The sequence below is a fragment of the Talpa occidentalis genome, unplaced genomic scaffold (assembly GCF_014898055.3).
Source record: "Talpa occidentalis isolate TD23 unplaced genomic scaffold, MPIMG_talOcc4v2.1, whole genome shotgun sequence".
Lineage (NCBI taxonomy): Eukaryota > Metazoa > Chordata > Mammalia > Eulipotyphla > Talpidae > Talpa > Talpa occidentalis.
Window position 1 is genome coordinate 69,577,465 of NW_026555331.1, and position 23,955 is coordinate 69,601,419.

At 35.0% G+C, this 23,955-nt stretch overlaps 1 protein-coding gene across 1 annotated transcript in view; it reads right to left on the reverse strand.

The window, feature by feature from the left end:
• The window catches only part of SNTG1 (syntrophin gamma 1), a 270,738-nt gene that overhangs the window by 63,395 nt on the left and 183,388 nt on the right, over positions 1-23,955 (reverse strand). The window contains exons 13-15 of the mRNA XM_054691914.1: positions 23,465-23,536; positions 7,089-7,241; positions 4,364-4,456 (exon numbers count right to left, since the gene is read on the reverse strand). Of these exons, the coding sequence (XP_054547889.1) occupies positions 4,364-4,456; positions 7,089-7,241; positions 23,465-23,536 (318 nt within the window). The remainder of the gene's footprint in view (positions 1-4,363; positions 4,457-7,088; positions 7,242-23,464; positions 23,537-23,955) is intronic.

Genomic DNA, 23,955 nt, shown 5'->3' on the forward strand with positions numbered 1-23,955 from the left:
TCCCATGTAGTCTGAGAAATGCAAATCCAAACCACAATGAGATGCCTCCTCACACCTATGTCAATAGCCAATATCAAAAGACCAGAAACTATAAATGCTTGTGAGGATGTAAAGTAAAAGTATTGCAGGGCAGGGAGAGGGGCACCCCAGAACCCCCAAACTTGTCCACTCTAAATAGGTTTTGTCCTTTGTTGCATTAAGATAAAACATATAAGACCTTTAATGGAAAGGGACTTTAATAAATTAATGCATAATACAGACAAGACAAAGAATATTTTTAAATTTAGTACCCAAAGTAATTGATTTTTTTTGTGGGTAAAAGTCCAGCCAAACAGGATTGCCCAAAAGCCTGTCACAAGTTTAAAGCACCTTTGGCAGGGACCCATACAACAGGGTCAAAAAAGGTAGACAAGTCTGGGAGGAACAGAGCAAAATTAAATTTAAGATAAAAGCTGTCAGTGTTAACCTTTTTACAGGTCTCTCACCTATATCTGTTTTAACCAGTCTAGGACCAAGAAGGAAGCACAGATTTTTTTACTTTTTTTTTTTTTTCTGTATTTTTGGCTTTTTAAAGTCATCTTTTGACTTTCCATCTTGTTATTTTTTCACTACAATCTCCTCTCTAGATTTTTATTTTTCCTCTCTAGACTTTTCAATGTTGTTGTGCAGCTCCAACCTCCCTTGGGTCTGGCAGGGAAACTTCAACCTCCCCTTTTTTGGGGGGACCACCCTGTTGCATTGTTTTTTAATTTTTATTTTACCATATCTATGGTGGCACAGATTTCAGGGTGTAGCCTTAGGAGACAATTTTTTTTTTTAGGGTTTTAGTATATGTAAGAGAAGTAACAATTAGTCACCAGCACTGTCTATGAATTTCTCATATGACAGCTTTTTATTTTTGGGAAATAGTTTATCAGTTTATGCTAAAAGGAAAAAAATCTGGAGGCATTAGTCAAAACAAAACAGCAAATTTATACATATCTGAAATAAACATATTAGAAAAACCAAAAACTACATTTGCGCGTATGATGTCTCCACCTTTTCATGGTTGCCAAATCTCTTACAGGGCAGGGACATACAGATGGACAACAGGTAAATGAAAAAAAAAAAAAAACACAAAAACAAACTTATTGTCATTTATTATCAGGCAAATGTAAATCAAAACTGCAACCTTACACCCACACAACCTTCTTTCAATAAGGTCAACTTATTGGTTTTTCCAGGCTACTCCTGTTATATTCTTATTGTCCTACATAGTTAATACTTTTCCCTCTCATTCTCTCCATGAGTCAAACTTTCAAGAATAAATGTTATCTTCATTATAGTGCATATAGATTGTCACCTCCACCCCCAATACTCAGATTGCCTTAAAGAAGATACTTGCCATAATAGTCATAAAATGGAAGGATAATAATTACTGCTCCTGAAAATTTGCTTTTCTTGGGTGTCAAACTTTCAGTGAGCATCATCTCATTTCTTAATAAATGACTTAATTTATTTAAACTTTCCTGACTAATGTGCTTAAACTTTGCTGAATAACTGCTCCTTCCTAGTACACCCAGGCAGGAGTACATTGGCATATATTGTAGGGTGCCTGTGTCACAATTTTCTTTCTTATCACATAGAGTCAATATAGGATCCCAACATAGATTTGGAAAATACTAACTTAAAAGAGAAACTTTAAGTAGACTGAGATAATAAGAAATATATTCAGATGACTTTTGTTTCCCTCTAATTTACTAGTATGTGACTTTCACTTTGTGGAACCTAGTTTGAGTCAAACAGATTCCATCTTATCTCAAAGTTTGTCATGTTGAGACTTCTAGATGAAAAGTAAGCAGCCTATGCTCAGTGAAATAAGTAAGAAGAAAAAAAAAAGAAAAGTATTGGATGGTTTCACGTATAGGAGGAATATAGGGGAACCAAATAATAAATTAAATTAAAAAAAATAAGCAGCCTACCTCAGCAGCCCTATTGAACTACCTATCAGTTATTTTAAAAGAATAGCCACCCGTTCTCTCCTTATTGGTGATTAGGAAAGAAACATGAAGGCTATCTGGTGATTGTTGCCAAAAAAATCATACAACAGTTTGTATTAATATTCCTGTCAGCCAATCCAAAAGTTTCAAACAAATGACCCAAGTGTAGACCACCTCTCTGATTGCTTTAAAACTCCCTTTGCCCTAACCTTGGTGAGACATTCTCTGGGACTACTGTTTGACTGTAGACGCAAATCATAATTGCTACCCTGTCATAAATGTTTTCTTGATTATATTAGTTTGGTTATTTCTCAGTCAACAGAGTGATTTCATACAATTTAGTCTATTCGGCAATAGTATTTTTTTTCTATTTTTATTTATGTATTTATTTATTATATAATTCTTACATCATTTTTCATTTTTGCACAATGTATGCATCTTCATATTGGCTATATTTCCCATACAATTGCACCCCCCTTATTTTGACCCCAATCCCTCCTCACCTCCACCCTCATAGTGTGTCTCTGGTTTATAGTTGCTTGTTGATTTTGATAGCTGTATGGAGATTCCTCAACCTACTAAAGATAGAGCTTCCATATGATCCAGCAATCCCACTCCTAGGTATTTACCCAAAGGACACAGAAACAGTAATTCCAAAGGGAACCTGCATGCCTATGTTTATAGCAGCACTATTTACAGTAGCTAAGCTTTGGAAACAACCCAAATGCCCAAAAATAGATGACTGGATTCAAGAAGATGTGGTACATAGACACAATGGTATATTACTCAGCATATCAAAAAAGATAAACTCATGCAATTTGCAGCAACATGGATGGAGCTGGATGGGATCATGCTCAGCGAAATAAGCCAGAAAGAAAAAGAAAAATACCGGATGGTCTCACTCATAACAGGAACTTAGAAAATCTAAATAAGGGACCAGGAAAAAGAATAACTATAATAGTATTTTTTAAGTAAGACCTTGAATTCAGTTTAAAGTTATTCATTGTGATAAACCTAATATCTATGAAATGAATCAGAGAAATTAATTTTCATTAGGTGAATTTAGTACTCGTGAGCCTATCCTGATTTGAATGAGTGTTTTATTAAAAGAAAGTTTATAGACTTAGGATAAGTTTATGGCATTCTCATTTTGAGAGTACTCAAAGAGTCACTGGCACCTGAAATTCCATGCTTAGTGAAACATTCTTTTGTCAATGCACAAAAACAATTCTGATCAACATATGTGTGCCACTTAATATTTTATTTCAGAAAAATAAAAATAAACATTGCTCATCCTTAAACATTGAGTTTTTGTGTGACAACCTTGATTGTTGGTTATGAAAAATCACCCACCTGCATCCTGTTTGACTGTGACCAGTGGACTCACCATTAGACAGCTGACCACACACTAAACATCCATTTTTCCCAAGACAAGAGTATTTCCATTTTATTTGATCTGCCTTTCTCACACATTTATATAACTGCCTTATGCTATTTACATTTGCTTTTGGATATCCTGCTTAAGGATTAATTTTTAGATAAACCTGTTTCCCAGTAAGGGCTTACTATAAAAAAGGATGAATGATGAAAACTCAGTTTATTGACTACCAGATCAATTTATTTTCATTTAGGTGGAGGGGAAAATGCGTGGGTCTAAAGAACTGATGGTCTCATATGAGGGAATGTCTTCCATGGATATCAGAGGTCCAAATCAGAAACTGTATCAATGACTCCAGTACTGGGAGAAGATTATTGGTGAATGTGGGAGGGGAGCTCAGTTGAGTCTTAATACATTTTAGATATGGCTAGCTGAAAAGGTGTCATTTGTTGTTCAATGTATATCACTACCAAAGATACTGATATATCATTTGTGAAAAGGTCATATACCCAGACAGTACAAGACTTTCTCAAATCAAGTGCTAACAGGCATTATACTCCCAATCTACACATTCCAATCCCAAAATTCCTACATTATAGAATTCTAACATAGTAATTATAAAATTATTTTTTCTCCCATTTTGATATTAAAGATGTTGATTAATAAATAAAAATAGTGAGGGGACATCTTTTTTAAAATAACTGTTTTTAGGGAATGAGTTTCCCCTCAATATGAGGCTATACCTTAATAAAAATGATGCATATAAATATCTATCATATATATGGTTATCATTTGTTGAGCACATTGTTTTATTAAACATTTACTTTTTTTATTTTTAGTAGACAAATTAAGCATAATTTATCTTCTATCAGAAAAAAAAAGCGAGGATCTTATATTTGGTACCCAATAATCAATTGAAATGATGACAGGAGTTAGAAGGCATTCTATTCATTCATAAATTAGAATTTTCTCAGCACATTTCTCAGGGTTGACCTGAACACGTTACCTTTGTTGCAGCATCAAAGCAAATAAATCCTGTGCTAAAGTCAATCGTGAGTCCCATTAGATGACTTTCTAGCACACATGCATACGTCTTGCACTAGACAGAACAGAAAACACTGTTACTTTTCATCTGATTGACCCAATATCAGTACTATTAGTCAACATTTATCAGACTGTAAGATGGCTCCTGTAATAAGTTCTTTATAGTTTACCAACTCAGAATCAGCAATAATTGCATAAGAAATATATTATTATCAGCATGTTATTATTAATAAATAGAAACTATGTGGTTTTTGACTTGCAAAGGGATATGCATGGCCAAGCTTTAAACCCTATTCTGTCTGACTTAGTCTTGATTCTGGCCACACTGCTCCTTTTGGTAATACTGGCAACAGAACTGCTATAAATTTTTTAGGACTGAGAAAGAGTGAATTTGTCATATTCTGTAGCTAAATATCACTGCATTTTCATTAAACCAAAAAAGTAAATTATTAAGCCTTGTGCTATTACTTAAATTCTTGATAATTTTAATATGTTAAAAAATAACTCTTCAGGTATACCAACAGATGCAGTAATCAAGGTAAAAAAACACAAGAAACATCTTGACATTAAATGCCTCTATGTGTTCATCTGTGTGGCACAAGCAATTCACAAATAAATTTACCACTTGCCTGGTATTTGTGTAAAATTATTGATTCTTCAAAAATTAATAATTAACAAAAGACTACATTATAAATTCATATAAATATTTTAGGAAGACTAATTAAAGATAATGAAATATAAGAATAACAAATATGAAATAAAAATGGGGTTTATATGCAGGATGATGTGTTTTATGTTTATAAGCACATTTTATTTACATTTTAATTGTGAACTTCAGTGGAATAGTCAAGAGATGAAAAATACTTTGCAATTTACATACAAAGAGAGAGAGAAAAATACCTATAGCAAACAAAGTTTCAATACAAATCCTTATATTTACTTTTAGAACACTGCATATAAAAGTAACTTAGAGAGTCACATTTTCACTATGATGATTGCTAAGTCATTGTTACTTGTTCAAAAGCCACACGTACGTATTTAAACCCAATAAGCATAGGAAATTTAAAATCCTGATAATTTATTCATTTGCATTTATTTTTTTCAATAAAACAAATTAGAAAACATATTTAATGGAATTAATTAGTTCATTTTGGGGTACACTTTAATTGGTAAATAAACAGATAGCTTTCATGTTTGCATCCACCTATTGAATTTTTTATTAAAGTTTTGATCATCACTAAGGAATGTTCAAGGCTATTTGATTTCCTCCACTCTTTTTTTTTTTTTTTAAAGATTTATGTATTCCTGTATACAAGAACTGGGATACAGGCCAGATGTGTGGGAGGGTGAGAAGATTCACCAGAGACAGAGCGGGGAACAGAACAGGCAGACTGACGAAACACACTGCTGAGGGGAGCAGCAGGAGAGAGAGGAGAGGTCTGCTGTGCTATGTGAGTATCTCCTGCCAGGATCGAACTGCTGTGCAGAGGCTGCAGACAGCTTCACAGCATCCTGCACTCAACCGCCTGTGCCACCAGGGAGGCCCTGATTTTTTCCACTCTTGACCCACTTGCTATTTTCAAGTACTGTCACTTATGTCAGACAAAACACTTTATGAATAACAGCCCTTGAAGTTTCTTGAAGTGTGATTGGGATGTAACTTCACAAAAAAGAAAGAAAACACAATAAATATTGACTACTTGTGATGTACAAAAGACACTATACTTCAGTTGATAGAAAAGTAAAGTATCGCAAGTAATTTTGTAGCTTAGTATAGGGAATGAGAAGCACACATCATTTTAATGCAAGACAGAATGTGAGCAGATCTAAAACAAAAAGTGATAATAGTGTTCAAAATAAATAAACTTAAAAAGGATTGTTGCAGTGGTGATAATGAGTGCATAGAACGGACTAGAAATTAGGATAATCTTTATGATGACATAACCTTTGAAAACACGTCCAAATTCCATGTGTGCTTTCGATGAGTAGAGATGGGGGGAAATACTTTATACCATCAAAGAATACAGTGAGTGCAGCAATTCAGAAAAATTATCAGTTGGTGGTGATTGGAGAACAGGAAATTGCCTTATAAACAATTAATTGATATCAGGGCATTTTCATTCTTAGATTTAAATTTCAGGAGATTTTAATTAAAATTAGAAAGAAATTTTTGATGAATGATTGGAAATAGCCTAAAAATAACAAATTGGGGTCTCCCTAGTAGCTCAGGGGTTAAGTCCCAGCACCATCAAGATATAGCAACCCACTGTGGCCTGATTTCCATCCGAGCCATGGAGCTAACCCACATATGATTCAGCAGACCTCTCCTGTTTCACTGCAGCTCCCCTTAGCAGTGTATTTCAATAGATCCATCTGGTCTGCTCCCCACTCTGTCTCTGGCAAGTTCTCTCACCCCCCCACATCTTGGCCTACACCCCAGTTCTTGTATGCATAAATAAATAAAAGTCTTTAAAAAAAAGATCAAATTGTAGAAAAAAATAAATTATTTTTGACATGGATTAATGTTAATATAATTTAATAATGATGATTAATTATTCAATGTAATTGAGAAGGCAGTTAAGATTCAGAGAAATAAATTTTATGCTAATTTGAATTTATGTTAAATTATATGGGAATATTCAAATATCTTTGGGAATCACATATCCTAAAATTGCACAGACTCTCACCTGTATCCGCTCCACTTCTAGAAAAGTTGCTGTTTGGAAGGCTCTTTCCCATTGGGCAAGGTCGCATTCTAATTCCACAGAGAAGTATAGATCCTCCCCAGACTCAGACTGCACAGTGAAACAGTGTTTCCGCTGGTCCAACAGATCACTGTCCTGATGAAAACCTGGAGTTACACAGGCTTGCATACATCAATTCATATTGTAAACATGGTATACCTTGAATTAGTGTTGAATAATGCAAAGTGAAGCTGACAGTCATAAAGATCACAGTCTGTGGTGTCATTAAATCTTCATTAAAAATGGCCACAACATTCCAACTTACAGCCTCAAAGTCCATAACTAACATATAAAGCATCTCCATTAAAGTTAGGATTTCTCTCTTGAGCTCTTAGTAGCAACATAACTGCCAAAGCACTAAACATGAGCTCTACTTCCTTACTGCACAAAAAGATAATACACATACCCTCTTCTTTACAGGGCCCTGTCAAGAAGATTAAATAGTACTTATTTATTAGTGTTTTGGAAAATTTTAAGAGATTTGTAAGTTATATATATATATATATAACTTATATAATATATATATATATATATATATTATTGAGTTGATTTCATTAACCCAAAAAGCATCAAGAAAATATTCTGAGAAAAGGGAAAATATAGTGTCTAAGTTGTCTACAGGCATTTTGGTGTTTTTTTTTTTTTATCACATTTACCTAATTTATGAAATTGCATTTCATTCAGTCAAAAAGATTTTGATACAGAAATTTCTTGGTCTTGCCTGTTTTCATCTAGTGTTCTCACATATTCATATGTATTCCATTTTCAGGGATGTTAAAAATAATCAAAAGCAACTAAGGATTAAATAAATAGGCTAATATCATGCACTAAATGCTATAAACCTTTGCATAGTATGTTCAGTGTTCTGAAAATTGTTAAAAATTAATCCTCACATCTTTAGTTATTTCTTCTATAGGCTATTATAAAGGCTTCATCATTAAACATCAAAAATGTTAGCAGGAATTTTCTATTTTGGCAAGTATTTAAAAATAGTAACCATTTAATTAAAAAATCCAATTTGTCTTTTTCTTATTTGAATGCTTAAAATTACTAACGGTGAATTATAGAAAAGCAGTTACTTTAAGTGCTGTAGAAATTAGCTTTGGCACATGCTGCTACTAGATGGTTAGAAAGCTGAAAAGAAGATATGGTTATTTTTGCTTTTCCTGTTCTGTCTTCATGGAAAAACGAAATCATGTTTATGAAAATACAGCCCTATGATAAGAAAAAAATTAAAGTACTTTTAGTAATTGGATCTTAAAATGTCTAGGGAGAGTGACAGTGACTGATATTAAATAAATAACCACATAAGTAAATGTGCTAGCATAGATTAAGTAGTATTATCAAAAGTATAGTCATTTTTACACCAAAGCTGATCAGGAAGTCAACATTGTCTTCTCACAAGTACATTTTAAACAGTGATTGAATGATGAGTAGAGAATTACAAGTGGAAAGTGTTCTTTGCAGAGAGAGGGGAGGGGATTGGCAGAAGCCTGAAGCAAGAGTGTGAGATATATTCCAGAATTCCTAAGAAGAGGGAATGTTGAAAGCCATCTCTGGGAAAGGAGATGGATGCAGAACTGGTCATGAATTTTGCTCCTTACATAGGTAGTGACATTTATAACCTCAAACCTTTCACTAAAATCTCTATTCATTCTACAGATTTCTCAACTTCTCCATTAGTTATTTGAATTAATGACATTGGGACAAAAATAATAATTTTGAGAAAACCTCAAGTTTATCATTTATTAAAGTGGCTTTAACTTTCCTTGTAATATAAATTTATACTATGAAATGATCAATATCATTACTAGAAAATCTTTGATAGTTTTCCTTATCATAAATTGCATAATGCCATTGAACTTTGTTTTATTTTTTAAACATTTATTTATTTATGTATACAAGAACTGGGGTACAGGCCATAGGTGTGGGGGTGAGAGGATTCACCAGAGACAGAGTGGGGAACAGAACAGGCAGATTGACTGAAATATACTGCTGAGAGGAGCAGTAGGCAATTCAGGAGAGGTCTGCTGCGCCATGTGGGCCAGCTTCCTGGCCAGGGATCGAACTCTTGATTGCAGTGACTGTGGGTGGCTTATAGATTGCGTCTTAACCCCTTGTGCCAATAGGGAGACCCGCCGTTGAACTTTAAAAGGACTTTTACAGACAGTTTTTGTTTTCTTGTAAAAAACTTAACTCCTTCACTCTCAAGAACTCAATTTTGCATATCTGTTGCAAGCCTTGAGATATAGACAGCTGTCTAATAAACTGTGCAATTATAATTTCAAAATCTCACATTGCAGTCATTGTGATTGTTATTTCTGAAGCATTTCTCAAAACTGATTCACATAAAATACTTCAAAATGTGGTGAGAGAGACAAATATGTAAAAATTAAAGAAAAACATTGTGAAACAGAATAAGGGGCAATGAATCATTTGGAGGAAATTCAAAGAAGAAAGTTATGAACTCAGAGACACATGAAAGAGCCACCAGTCCCCAATCTGAATGAATCTAGGTGATCCTGCTACGGAATTCAGACAATTGTACTTTCTATAGAAAACCACTGGAGCATTTGATATAGAAAAGCGGCTGTCTATGCTGCTTTAGAGAAAGACAGATGAGTGAACACATGGAAAAGTTATGTTGGCTCAAGTTTTCTGATTTAGTGAAAATTGACTCTATACCAAATATTCTAAGGATCTCCTTTGAAAGTCACGCACACACAAAAACACACACACGTATGAATAACCTCTCTCTTTTTCTTTCTCATATTCATGTGCTGTAGTGAAGGGATAATACTACAGGTTGCATATTAGCATTTCGCATATTAGCATTTTCATTTATTAGAATGTGTTGATGAAATACCATGTATACATTTTATACATTTTATTATAGCTTCTGATACTAAGTAGCTGGTAATGAATGTTAGAAATTTCTATTATTAATGTTCATATTCAATGAAATAATTGCATGTATCATTTCCTAATTTTTTTTCTTTCTTTTTTCCCTCCATACAAGTTTGTTCATTTTTTGTCAGAGTCCCAGGGAAAGTTGGGTCCCAGGAAAAACCACAGCCTCCAAAATAAGTTTTATTCATTGAAAATCATCATTTAATGATCACAATAAAATAGTAGCGAAACATATCTTACACACTACTGTTGTGGATTTTCTCCATTTAAGACTTCTACTTCAGATGTAACCTGTGGTTTTTGATATTTTTTCCAAGTCTCCAGGACATTTTCTGCTAACTAATAGCCCAATGCTCTCCTTCCCATAAAGAATCTCAGGGAATGCATGGGGGTGCGTGTTTCCAATGAGATTAGATTTTTCCTATTCTTTGCATAAAGATTTAGGAGTGGAACTGCTTTGTCATATGGCAGATATATTTTTGATCTTTTGAAAAACATCCATACTGTTGTCTATAAGTGCAGGAGCTGTCTACACACCCACCAACAGGGTCCTTTTTCTCCATATTTTCCAGGACTTGTCACTTCTGTATTTTTTTTTTTTCTTCAGTCATTCTCAAAGTGTGAGGCGGTATCTCATCATTGTTTGGATTTACATTTCCCTAATGATAAGTGATGGTGAACATATTCCCATGTGCCTGTGTACAGTCTGTATGTCTTCTTTGGAAAAGTGTCTGTTTAGTTTTTCAGCCAGTTTTGATTGGGCTAGTTGTTTTGATTTCATCGAGTCGCAGGATTTTTTTTTATATGTCTTTGATTTGAGTCCCTTGTTAGATATGGTATGCAAATATTTTATTTTTCTTTTTTGAAAAGTTTTATTTATTTATTTACACAAGAACGGATACAGGTCAAATTCACCAGAGAGTGAGAGGATTCACCAGAGACAGAGCAGGGAACAGAACAGGCAGACTGAAGAAATACACTGCTGAGGGGAGCAGCAGGATCAACAGGAGAGGTCTGCTCGCTATGTGGGACCCTCACCAGCGGGCTGGGATCGAACCGGTGCTGCAGAGGCTGCGGGCAGCTTCACAGCACGGTGCTCAACGGCCTGCGTCACCAGGGGAGGCCCACAAATATTTTCTTCCATTCAGTAAAATGTCTTTTCATTTTAATTGTGAATTCTTTTGTTGTGCAGAAGCTTTTTAGTTTGATGTAGTTCCAATTGCTTACGTTCTGTTTGTTTTCCTCGTTGTTGAGGAAGAATCCCTAAAGACACAACTAAATGTTATGTGATGAAATGTTTTGCCAATGTTTTCTTCTGTGCTTTTTATGATTTCACTTCCTACATCCAAGTTTTTTATCCAATTTAAGTTAAATTTTGCATGAGATAGTGGTCTAATTTCATTCCTTTGCACATAATTTTCCAGTTTCCCAACATTTTTTTATTGAAGTTTTTATTTTCTCCAGTATATATTCTTCACACCTCTGTCAGATTTTAAATGTCCACATAGATGAGGTTTTATCCTGGGCTACAAATTCTATTTCATTGGTCTGTGTATCTGTTTTTGTTCCAATGACATGTTTTTTTTATTTAATTTATTCATTTATGCATATGAGAACTGGGGTATAGGCCAGAGGTGCAGGGTTGTGGGGGTGCAGATGTGCAGGGTGAGAGGATTCACCAGAGACAGAGTGGGGAGAAGAACAGGCAGGAAGACTGAAATACACAGCTGAGGGGAGCTGAGGGTGAGACAGGAGAGATTTGCTGAGCCATGTGGGTTGGCAAGGGATGGGACTAATGCTGCAGTGGCTATGGATAGCTTCATAGTGCCAAGACTTAACCCTTGTGGCACCATGGAGGCCCAAGATTCTTAATTTTATAGGTAAATGCTTTAAAATACAATCACCAGCCACAGGATTTTATGATCATTGGCACTGGAGTGCATATTCTAAGATTAGAATTCTTAGGTTCAGTATTTAGAGGGGGCACAGAAAGTGATTTAAATAAAGTAGATGTGGGCCTCCCCTGTTGGTGCAGCGGTTGAGCACTGGGTTGCAAAGCTGCCCACAGCCTCTGTAGTGCAGGTTCTATCCCTGGCCGCCAGGTTCTATCCCACATGGTATGCAGACCTCTCCTGCTGTGCCTGCTGCTCCCCTCAGCAGTGTACTTCGTCAGTCTGCCTGTTTTGCTCCCACTCCCGCTCTGGCTCTGGTGAATTCTCTCACCCTCCCGCACTTCTGACAGTACCCAGTGCTTGTACAAATAAATAAATAAATCTTTAAAAATAAATAAATAAATAAATGAATGAATGAATAAAGTAGATATGGGAAATTTCCCCAGACAACTGTGATCCTGACAAAGTCGATGGTTAATAGGACAAAATTCTTCCTAATAACATCCCTATGGCACTGGAATTTACATTAACTTATACAATGGAACAAAACTAAGGTTGTCATTTCCATGTTTGTTTTTTTTTTTAATTTTATGCTGGGGTTATATTGATCCCAACCAACTTCTTAACTTTCCAAAGTGTCCCTCATTATAGTGTTGTTAATGATCTTCTTCTTTAAGTCTATCTATACAGCTTGGCTAATGCTTCTTCACTGCCTAAGTCTGTGTTAGATTTAGATTTCCAAAGAACTTAAAGAAACAATTCTCTGCTTTAAAGAAGAAAAAGCAGTTTCAATAAAGATAACTGACCCAGGTGAAAAAATTCTGCATACTTTCAAAGGGAAAAATGTCTTTTTATACAATATTTTAAAAGAGTGGATGACAAATACACAAGATAATTATATATATATATATATTTTTTTTTTTAGTTTTTGTATTTCATTTGTATTCCTGATTTCTCATTTAATATTCTTGAACCATTTTTCATTATTATTTTGATTGATGTCAGAATTTCCCTATGCCCTTATAATTGAGACAAATATAAATTTTACTATTATAAATAAGCATTATAAGAACCTGAAAAGTAAATGAGCATGCAAGAAACACACAAAACAATAAGATTAATTTCCTATAATATTATTAGAAGACTTTCAAAACTGCCTACTGAAAGTCACTGTTTTAATTAATAGTTGCAGGATTCATCTTCCAGGTTTTAATTTCAATTTTAGTATTCAATCTCTCTGAGGAAAACTATGTCATCCTATAATAAGACTCAAATACATGTTTAGAAATTGGCGGAATATATGGTTTTGCAGAGAAAAACTTTCCAAAGACAGGGAGTTATTACCTGTTATAATATACATAGACATCAAAGGGTCATACATAGTCTGTTTTGTGATAGGTAATTTGGTCCTGCCTTCAGGATTAAAAAAATCCCACCTTTAAATATTTCCCAAAAATAAAATTATATTCTCAGTCTTTAATATTGGTATGCAAATATTGTTTACAACATTCTAGGACCTTTTTTTTAAAGATTTTTGGGGGGTCTCCCTGGTTGAGCGCCATGCTGTGAAGATGCCCACAGCCTCTGCAGCACTGGTTCAATCCCCTGCCACCGGAAAGTGTGCTACATGGTGTGCAGACCTCTCCTGCCACACCTGCTGCTCCCCTCATCAGTGTACTTCATCAGTCTGCCTGTTCTGCTCCCCTCTCTGGCTCTGGTGGATTCTCTCACCCTCCCGTGCTTCTGACTGTACCCAGTGCTTGTATAAATAAATCTTTCAAAAAAAAAAAAAGATTTCATTTTTGTGTAAAAGAACTGGGATGTAGGTGGGGGGTGGTGAGAAGATTCACCAGAGACTGAGGAGCAGAACAGGCAGATGTACTGAAATACACTGCTGAGGGGAGCAGCAGGTGAGACAAGAGAGGTCTACTATGCTATTTGTGGGTTAGCTCTATGGCTTGGAATTGAACTCATGCTGTACTGTGGGACCTTATGTTGATGGTGCTGAGACTTAACACCTAGGCCACCATGGTAGTCCCCATAGTTCTCCCACAACCATAACACCCTGATCTGTCACTACAGTGACACCTTATGCTCTTCCCTTCCCTGTTTGGGCCCCTGTCCATGCCCCTACCCTGCTATATACCTCAGATCTATGGTCAGCTGCAAGTTTATGCTAAGTGAAATAAGTGAGAAGGAAAAATAAATACTGGATAGTTTTACTTTCATGTGGAATATTGAGAAACTAAACAAAAGGTAAAGAAACAAAAGGACAAAACTTGCAAGTACTTTTTTTCGTAATCATTATTTAGATGTGATTAAAAACAGGTGGTCACCACTTATTGAAGTTATTTTTCTATCCTTGAGGACAATTATAAGTCATCTCTTATTTTCTCTTTATAAAATCAAATGATACAAATTATTTTTATCAATTCTTCCTAGATGCTATATTGTCTTTCCTCCTAGATGCTATGTCATAATTCTTTAATTTTCTTATATCTCTTTGCAGCAACCCACCCAAGCTTCTCTTAATCCCTCAAATAATAAAAGCCACAAGTCCATGAAGTAGTGGAATTGTGGATGTGAACAACATGATATTTAGAGGGAATTAGTGTGTCACCTAAACTTGCATTTCTGTTTATACACCCTTAGATCTTGTCTTGGTACTATGTCTGGGGAGATATAAAAGCTGTATTCATATCCAAAACAGTCTATTTATCTGACAAAAATGTGCAGAATTAATTCAGCACATTTTATGAGAGGTTTACTATCTAGATAACATTTACCACAATGATCATTGCTTAATAGCACTCATGAATATTGATGATATAATCTTTGACCTCACTTCTGAATTATTTCTAAAGAACTCAAGGTAAAGCAGGTTGCTATTTATTGATCAGTTCCATTAATTGCTATCTTTTTCTCTATTTTTATTTTTTAGCAAACACAAATAACTGTCAACTGTGAAAACAATTTTTATAAGAGTTCAAGATTGCATAGACTCACTGGTATTTCAGAAAGCCATTTATCGTTGATCTACACCAAAACCAGTAGTACGTATTCTTTTGATCTTCAATCAAATACATACAATGTGCCTGTTGTATGTCAGGCATTGTTCTAGTGCAGGAATATTCCTGTGTTAATCAGATGAGATCCATGACCACAGAGATTTGTTTCAAGTGGAGATGAAACAAATTACAGAGCAAACAAGAAAATGCTTAATCAGAACATGTCAGATGGTTATAACATCTGGTAAAATATTTTGGTTGTGTTAACCTCAGGGAGTACTTCCCTTGCAGAATGACTTGAAAAGCACTCCTTAAGAAGGTGACCATGGGACTTCCCTGATGGTGCAGAGGTTAAAGTCTCAGCACTATTAAGCTATAGCTGCATGAGTTAGATCCCCTGGCCAGGAAGCTTACCCAAATGGTGCAGCAGACCTCTCCTGTCTTGCCTGCTGCTCCCCTCAGCAGCGTACCTCAGTAGATCTGCTTGTTCTGCTCCCCACTCTGTCTCTGGTGAATCTTCTCACTACCCATACCTCTGGCCTACACCCCAGTTTTTGTATGCATAAACAAATAAAATAATTTTTTAAAAGGTGACTATGGAAGAAAGACATGAAGTGAAATTGTAAACCATTTAAGGTATTTGGGGTGTTAGGCAACAAGTTTAGAGAACATGAGACTGCTGTGTGACAAAACAACATAGCAGAATTGAATAAATTAGCGGAATTAGAGCTCATGATCTGGTAGCAGAAAAGAGCAGAAAGGTAGTGGACTGAAGGATGTGGCTGGTAAAGAGCTAATACTGCCTTGTTGTTGTGTATACTGAATTTTGCTTTCAAAGTTGAAGCTAATAGAGGCAAGAGTTAGGTTAGAGAAATAAGTGAGAAAGGAGAAGAATAAATACAGGTAAGACATGGGGGTTGATGGCATTTCGGAATATGTTTTTTTCTCATATTTCAAATAAAGGTCTGAGAGAAAGAGACTTCAGAGAAAGAGACTTCAGAGACTGTTAGCTGAGGTGTGCATTTGGAGTATGGGGAGCATGTTAAATTAACTTTTAGCTGTCATTAGATATTCATGCAGAAGCATCCAGGGAGAATAAATTCACTAGTTTGGAAGGCAGGTGGGGTCCCAGAATGAGTTTTCAATCATTGTTATATAAAGAGTATTTATAGTAATGCATTGGTTTGTAGTATTACTATTGGTATTACTATTGGTTAGTCCATGAATGACTATTAGCAATGATTCTAAGTAACTTTTCTTCTCCTTTCTCATTTTTCTACTAGTGCAACCATTAAACCATATTTCAATAATAAAATTCATTTTACACATACACAATAGCATTATTAATAATTTTACATATTTCTATTAAATAGAAAACAGGTTAAATATAATGTATATAACAATCATAATTGAAAACTAAACATGATATGTATGCATATATCAATAAAATATGTTTTAGTGGAAAAAAAGACATTCTGAAATAATTTAGCACAGTACAACTTCATCATCATTTATATCTGAAATGAAAAAAATTAATCTCTCTTTTTGTCATTAATTATTTTCCATTCCTGAGATTTAAAGATCTACCTTCCCTATATGTTTGTATCAATTTATATTTATAAATCAAAAAATACAATGATAAACCTTTATAAACCTTTATAACTGACTTATATAAATATAAAATATACTGATATTCTGTAGTCCAATATAAGTTTTATTCCTGAAATCAAATTTGATAAATTCTTAGTAATGTTTGTATTTCTTTACCATCAATTATTATATTGGATCTCAAATTATAAAATCATTTAATGAGGTTATTATGTGCTACTGAATAGGAAAAGATCTTTCCTCACCATACATATGACAAGGGTCTGATATCTATGATGTACCAAAACTCATACAACTAAATACAAAGAAAGTAAATAACCAATGGGACAAAATGGCCAAAACACTAAATAAACAACTCTCCAAAGATAGATGACCCACAAGTACATGGGTCCTATAGTCCCAAAATGCAAATAATGATGAAACCAACAGTAAATCGATTAAAAAACAAACAAACATAGTTAAAAAAAGGTAACATAAGGTTTCAGAATGTTAAATTTTAAGATATTAGGAGGTCTCCCTTGTGGCCTAGGGGATAAGTCTCAGTGTTATCACCTCTACCACTTATGTTCTATCCCTGATCAGGGAGCTAACCCACATGGCACAGCAGACCTCTCCTTTCATGCCACTGCACCCCTCAGCAGTGTATTTCAGTCAGTCTACCTGTTCTGCTCCCCACTCTGTTTCTAATGAATCCTCTCACCCCTATACCTCAGAACCCAATTTGTCTATGCAAAAATAGATAAAATTTAAAAAAGGTTGTATATGACAGTAAATTTGCAAGACAAAACATAAATCCAAAATATTTTGCCTGTAAACAGAAATCCAAAATATGATATCTACAAAGATTACATAAAAACACAAAATAAAACTGAAGGAAATTAAGTTCAATAGAGGGTTACAAATAATTCTGTCCTATACCCTAGTTCCTATATAAATAAAAACAAATCTTAAAAAAAGCTTCAATTATTTTGTAATGAAAAACTGGCCAGAGATTCTAACACTTTTCAGAAAGAAAAAAAAAATTGCCAATAAACATGAAAAGAAGTTCAACATCAGTCATCATGCAAATTAAACTCATAATAATATATAATAGACCTGGAATTCTCAACCTTGCACATAAATGCACCTAAAATAGCATAGACAACCACGTTGGAAAATGTGTTTTTGTAGTTTCATATAAAATCAAACAAACCTATAAACTAAAAAAAAGAAAAAAAAAGAAAGAAACAAAAACACTTCTTGCTCAACCTAATACTGGTTCTGAAAGAGCTGAATTGATATTTGGTTTGCAGATACCTACTTTAGCAGGGTTTGCTAGGCAAGTGGTATTAGAAAGTGATTTGGTGAAAAATGTAAAATTCAGCTAATTTGAAAGAAATCAAATATTCCATTTCTTCCTACTCTGCATTTCTTCATGTAAGATAGATTAATGTAATTTGTCTTCCTTGTTTTTCACACAATGCAGATAGGTCCTGCCTTTCTCTCACTAGGAAGAATCTGGTCATTAGAATTAAACCCCTGTATCCAGCTGTGGGATAAGATCCATCCCACACAGGGAATTTGACCTGAGCAAAGTTGTTGGGTATCCTCTAAGAAGGTGTTGACATAGGTGCCTAGATAGGTAAAGACAAAAACAAACAACAACAAAAAAACAAATAAATAAACAAAAACTACACTTCCTTTTCATATTAACACTGAAATAGGAAAAAAATGCATAGTACCCCAAAATATGAAGGCAAATTACCAAAGAGCTGTGTTAAGATAGCTAGTTAATAATAAAGTATAATGCATTCTTTATAAATTTTCCAATGTTTGTGGTGACTGTCCATTTTAAAAATCATTCTGAATGGGTCTCCCCGGAGGCACAGCAGGTTGAGCACAGTGCTGTGAAGCTGTCCGCAGCCTCTGCAGTGCAGGTTCTATTCCCAGAGGCCAGAGAGATACCTACATGGTGCCGCAGACCTCTCCTGTCTTGCCCGCTGCTCCCCTCAGCAGTGCTTGTTCTGTTCCCCTATTTGTCTCTGATGTATCATCTCACCCTCCCGCGCCTCCGGCCTGTACCCAAGTTCTTTTTTTTTATTATATATATATATATATATATATATACTTCATTTCTTAAATTCTTTTTTTATTTTTATATGCCCCATACAATTGTGATTCCTAGCAATTTGTACAGATTGATTTGTATATAGAGCACTTGGAACAATTGTTGAGATGTCATGTAGGTGTCATATCATGTTTGTGTCACATACACATACCACATAATCAGAATAACAGTTTAAGTTTGCAAGGCTCTTTCAGGAGGTAATTTTGACATATAATCCTAACATCTTGACTATATAAAATTATTTTCCACTCAGGATTTCAAAACAGAATTTAAATGAAAGGAGGTAATTTTGAAGTTACATGAAGTTTGCTATTGTTTTTGCCCCTATATTTTTACATTATGTTTATGTCACTGTAAGCTATGTAGTTGGATAACTATTGTTTCATGTTTATCATTACAGGTGTAGCTTCATATTCAATGAATCAGAAGATGAAGGTGTTCCTTATTTGTGGTCCTTTGGCCAGATACACTATGTTCCAGATCATTATATTAGACATTTAAATTTACCTTATCGATGTAATTTTTTTGTGGAGAAAAAGTGTACAACATGTACACTTGCATAGGTCTGTTACTGCTACAGAGCAACCCCGATATAAGACAGATTGCCTGACTGTGGGTCCTCACCCGCGCGCTTAAAGGGGACTTATTAATGCTAAACTGCAGACATACACAAATGTTTGATAAAAGGTTTCTTTACAAGGGAAGGGGAAATGGGGAAATGAGTAATTCAGGGGAAAAAAAGAGGGAGATAAATTCATAAATGCATCCCACCCATTCTGCTGACCTGGAATCCCAATCACCACTGAGCTGGTGAAAAACAGAGCACATCGCATGGCCAAGAGGGTGACCCCCAGCCACATGGCCAGCTAAATACTCAGACCAAGAATCTAGCTGCTTAACTCCACCCCCGGGTCCTCGCAACCTTCCCTTTGGCGATCATGGGATTTGCCTTTCCCAGTGTTTTGATGGATTGGGGTGGAGTCCACAAAGCCTGTATGGAGTCTGCTCAGGACATCCTTTCCCCCTAACATTCCCTCATGGTGGTAGATGACAAAGTTATAGATGTCCCTGTGGAACTATTCCCCAGCCCAAATTATCTGAAACTGATCTCCTTGTCAACTCAATCATCCTCCAAACACTGATCTATATGCAGAAATCTAATCTGTTCAATGCTGAGTCTTATGTTCATTCCTCTGTTTTTATTCTATATGAAAATTTTCTTTGGGAAAGACAATGTTTGATGGACAATTCTGTATGTCAAATGTACATCCACAAAGCATAAAATATTGCTTTTGAACTCTCAGTAGTAGGATATCAGAGAGTAGATTTATATTTTATTCAATGTTTAAATTTTATCTCCAGACCTCATTATGTAAAAAATTAAAAAAAAATCCTTAAGGAATGAATAAACTGATAGGAAATCTCATTTAGGAAAAAAAAAATAGAATGTTCTTTAATCTTAATCTGGAGAGTGCAAATACATGGGCATTTCCAGATAATCAAAATAACAATCTAAATTTGTATGGTTCTTCTAGGAGGCAATTTCGGCACATAATCCTAACATCTTTAGTGTATTAAAATAGTTTCCACCTAGAATTCCAAAACTCAGAATTTAAATGAAAGGAAGTAATTTTGTAGTTTCATGAAAGTTTGCTATTTTTTTTTCCCTATATATTTAAATATCTTTTGTCTGTGTCACTGTAGGGTAAGGTAAAAAAAGTATCAGGCTTTTTTGCCCTCTGCCATTAGGATTGATGATGGTGGATCCCTGTGATCCTGAATACATGCCTGATGGCAGGCACCTGGAGTAAGGTGTGGGCATAAGATTTGGATTCCCCTGGACTGAGAGACTGTGCTCATAAGGGCGGTGTCATGGGGATGCCAGCGGAACAGAAGAGAGCAAGAGAGAAAGAAAGAGCGAAAGGGACACCCGAGGGAAAGAGATACCAGAAGAAAGCCAGAGAGCCCAGTAAGAGTGAACACTTGCTGGGGGCTGAGGAGGCCTGCCAGCCTCCTGGCCCTCTAGCACCCCTGCCTGTCATGTACATGGTAAACCCAATAAAAGCCAGAAAAAAAGCCACCAAGGGGTCCAGGACGCCTCCTTCATCCCGTCTGCTCCATCATAGAATCCTGCACTGTGCCCTTCCCGCCACTACAGTCATCTTAATAAAATCCAAGGTCAATAAAAGGAGAAATTTACTTCTCTTTTTCCAGTCATATGGCATGTGCTGAGATTACTTAGCAGTTAGAGATTACTCAACAATAATCTGTTAAGTAAATTAAAGAATGATACTTAAAAAAGAAATGAGAAAAGTACATTGACCTAAATGTCAAATGCAAGGAATTGGCTAAACAAATACGGCAAGTTATGAAATAGATTAAATTTATCTAAAATTCATAATACTTTGGGGGGAAGACTTGAAGAATATAAAAAAAAAAAAACTCAAGACACATTTTGACATGATGAAGCATATTACAAAAACACAATCCTAATTTTGCAAAAAAAAAATGTCAAATAAAATACTGACTATTGATATGGACCTGATTTTTTTTATTTCTTCTTTTAGATTATCCTTATTTAAAGTGTACAAATAAATTGCATTATTTTTTATGTTCAAACAGACAAACAGCTTTTTTATTTTTAAAGAGGGTTATAAAGACCATCTTGCTACTTCTTAATAGTTAGGAATTAAGTCTAAATAAGCATATGGGAATGCTACCTGGATTACTAGTATGAAAAAGCTATATTAATATATGAATAAGGAAGGTACAATTAAAATTTATTTGTAAGGTTGTTAGGTGTAGGGTAAATGATTGTAAGGCATTTCTGCACTCCTGCCATTAGGATTGATGATGGATCCCTGCGGTCCTGACTGCATGCCTGGTGCCAGGCACCTGGAGTGGGGTGTGGTACGTGGGATCGCCTGGGTTGAGATGGGTCTATAAGGGCGGCGTCACCAGGACGCCAGAGGAACAAAGCAAGAGAACCAGCAGAGAACAAAGAGGGAGAGAGAGAGAGAGAGAGAGAGAGAGAGAGAGAGAGAGAGAGAGAGAAAATGAGAAGCAGAAGAGAGAGAGACAAGGAGAGAATAATGGATTGCCCAGGAAGAGTGAAGATTAGCCAGCCTCCCGGCCCCCTGGCACCCCTCCCTGCTGTGTACCTGGTAAAATCCCAATGAAAGAAAAAGAAAAATACCAGATGGTCTCACTCATAGCAAGAATTTAGAAAACCTAAATAAGGGACCAGGAAAAAGACTAATTATAATAAAGAAAAAATCAAAATCAACAAGTATAAACCAGAGACACACTCTGGGGGGGGAGGAGAGGAGGGATTAGGGTCAAAATAAGGAGGGTGGAAATAATATGGGGACTATATTCAAAATGAAAAGGCATACATTGTGCAAAAATGAAAAATGATGTAAGAATTACATAAAACAAACAAAAAAAGCCTGAAAAAGCCACCGAGGACTCCAGGACTGTCCTTTACCCCACCTGCTTGGATCATAGAGATCCTGCACTGTGTTCTTCCTGCCGCTACATTAGGTAATTTTCTCTCTCTCTCTCTCTCTCTCTCTCTCTCTCTCTCTCTCTCTCTCCCCCCGCCCGCATCTCCTTTTTAACTCCATTAGCTATTTTGCTAAAAAAAAAAAAAAAAAATCAATTACAAATCTGTCTATTTAGCCATTTTAGCCATCATCTCCAAAAACTGGAATTGGGTACAATCTCCTTTTCTTCAAGTACCGGTGCATCTCAGAGCCTCCTTTGATAACAATAAACTGAAATATATCAGAGTTGTTTTTCATTAGGTCACAGTAGACCACAATACAGTGATAAACAACCTATGGCCTATAAATTTAACTATCTTGTACTATAGTGAATGTCAACTTTAAATATTAATCTGTAGGGGAGAAAAATTATGTACACTTTTTGAGGTAATTTGTGTGTGTGTGTGTGTGTGTGTGTGTGTGTTTCTCCTTTTGGGCAATCTTACTATTTTTTCATTATGCTACAAATAGTCTAGTATTTTCTACTCTACTGAGACTTTAACTGGAGGAGAAATAACTGACAAGGAATATAGGGAATTTATTTATTTTTGTTTACACAAACAAGATCAACCTTAACAAGGATTTACTCAATCTGTACTATTTCCATGTTTACAGACCATAGGATAGAATCTGCATGTTGATTATTATTTAGGTTTTTGTAAATTATTCCTATCTTCAGTCTTTAAAATGTCTACAAGAACCACTTGGAATGTTATAGAAATCTTGATGATTTCCTATTGCAACTATCCCATGTATAGCTTAGAAACTGAATTAATTTATGATAACTTTATATTATTTTGCATGCTCAGAGATAGCAAGATTTAAAAAACTTTCTTTGTATATGCCATTCATACTTGCTGCATTATTAAAATTATACAGCTTATTCAAATCCTTATCTTCTGTATTTTACTTAGTCTACAAAAAAAAAAAATATGGTAATAATTGGGATTGAATTCAGACTATTTCCAACTGAACATTTTCCTCCTCTTCAATGGATTCTTGCCAAGTATTTTCCTGTCCCCCTCCACTGACAAAGGGACTGCAGAATCTGCTTATAAATTACTTAAATTTCTATGCTTGTGCTTAAGCATATCTCTGTGTGCTATCTATATACTCAGTATACTTATTTTTCTTCCCCTTATCTTTTGTTTAACCCACGCATCATTTACTTTCATGAGCTAATAATGAGTACATAACCATTGTTTGCTGAGAAAAAATGATTAAGATTATCCCTACTTATTGATCATACCTTGAGAATCTTGCACATAATCTCGTAAATTGAAAATGTTTTCTCTGCTCTGGTCCAGTCCCAGGTAGTCACCTTTAAAAGATGAGAAACTAATATGTCATTTGTTTTAGGAAGATAACCCTTATTTATCATTATATTATTTATTCATTATGGTACATAAGGCAAACATTCACATATGTATGCTTTAGCCTCTCTGTTATGAAGTTTTCTCATAAAGGTCTATATGTAATTTTTTGGTTTCCTCTCCTTCATGCTTTATTACTATTTATCTTTTGTAACAAAGGTTTTACATTATATACAACAATTTCCATTTGCCCAAAATATCTATGTAACTCTATGTATTTTAAATAATGGGTGTATTCTCTTACATAAAAATAGTGCATACTTATATTTTACACATACAGCGTTTGTTTTTTTTTTTTCTCCTCAGTTCATTACCAGCTACATGTGGTGAAGAATACCACATAACAACACTAGCTTTAGTTTTTAAA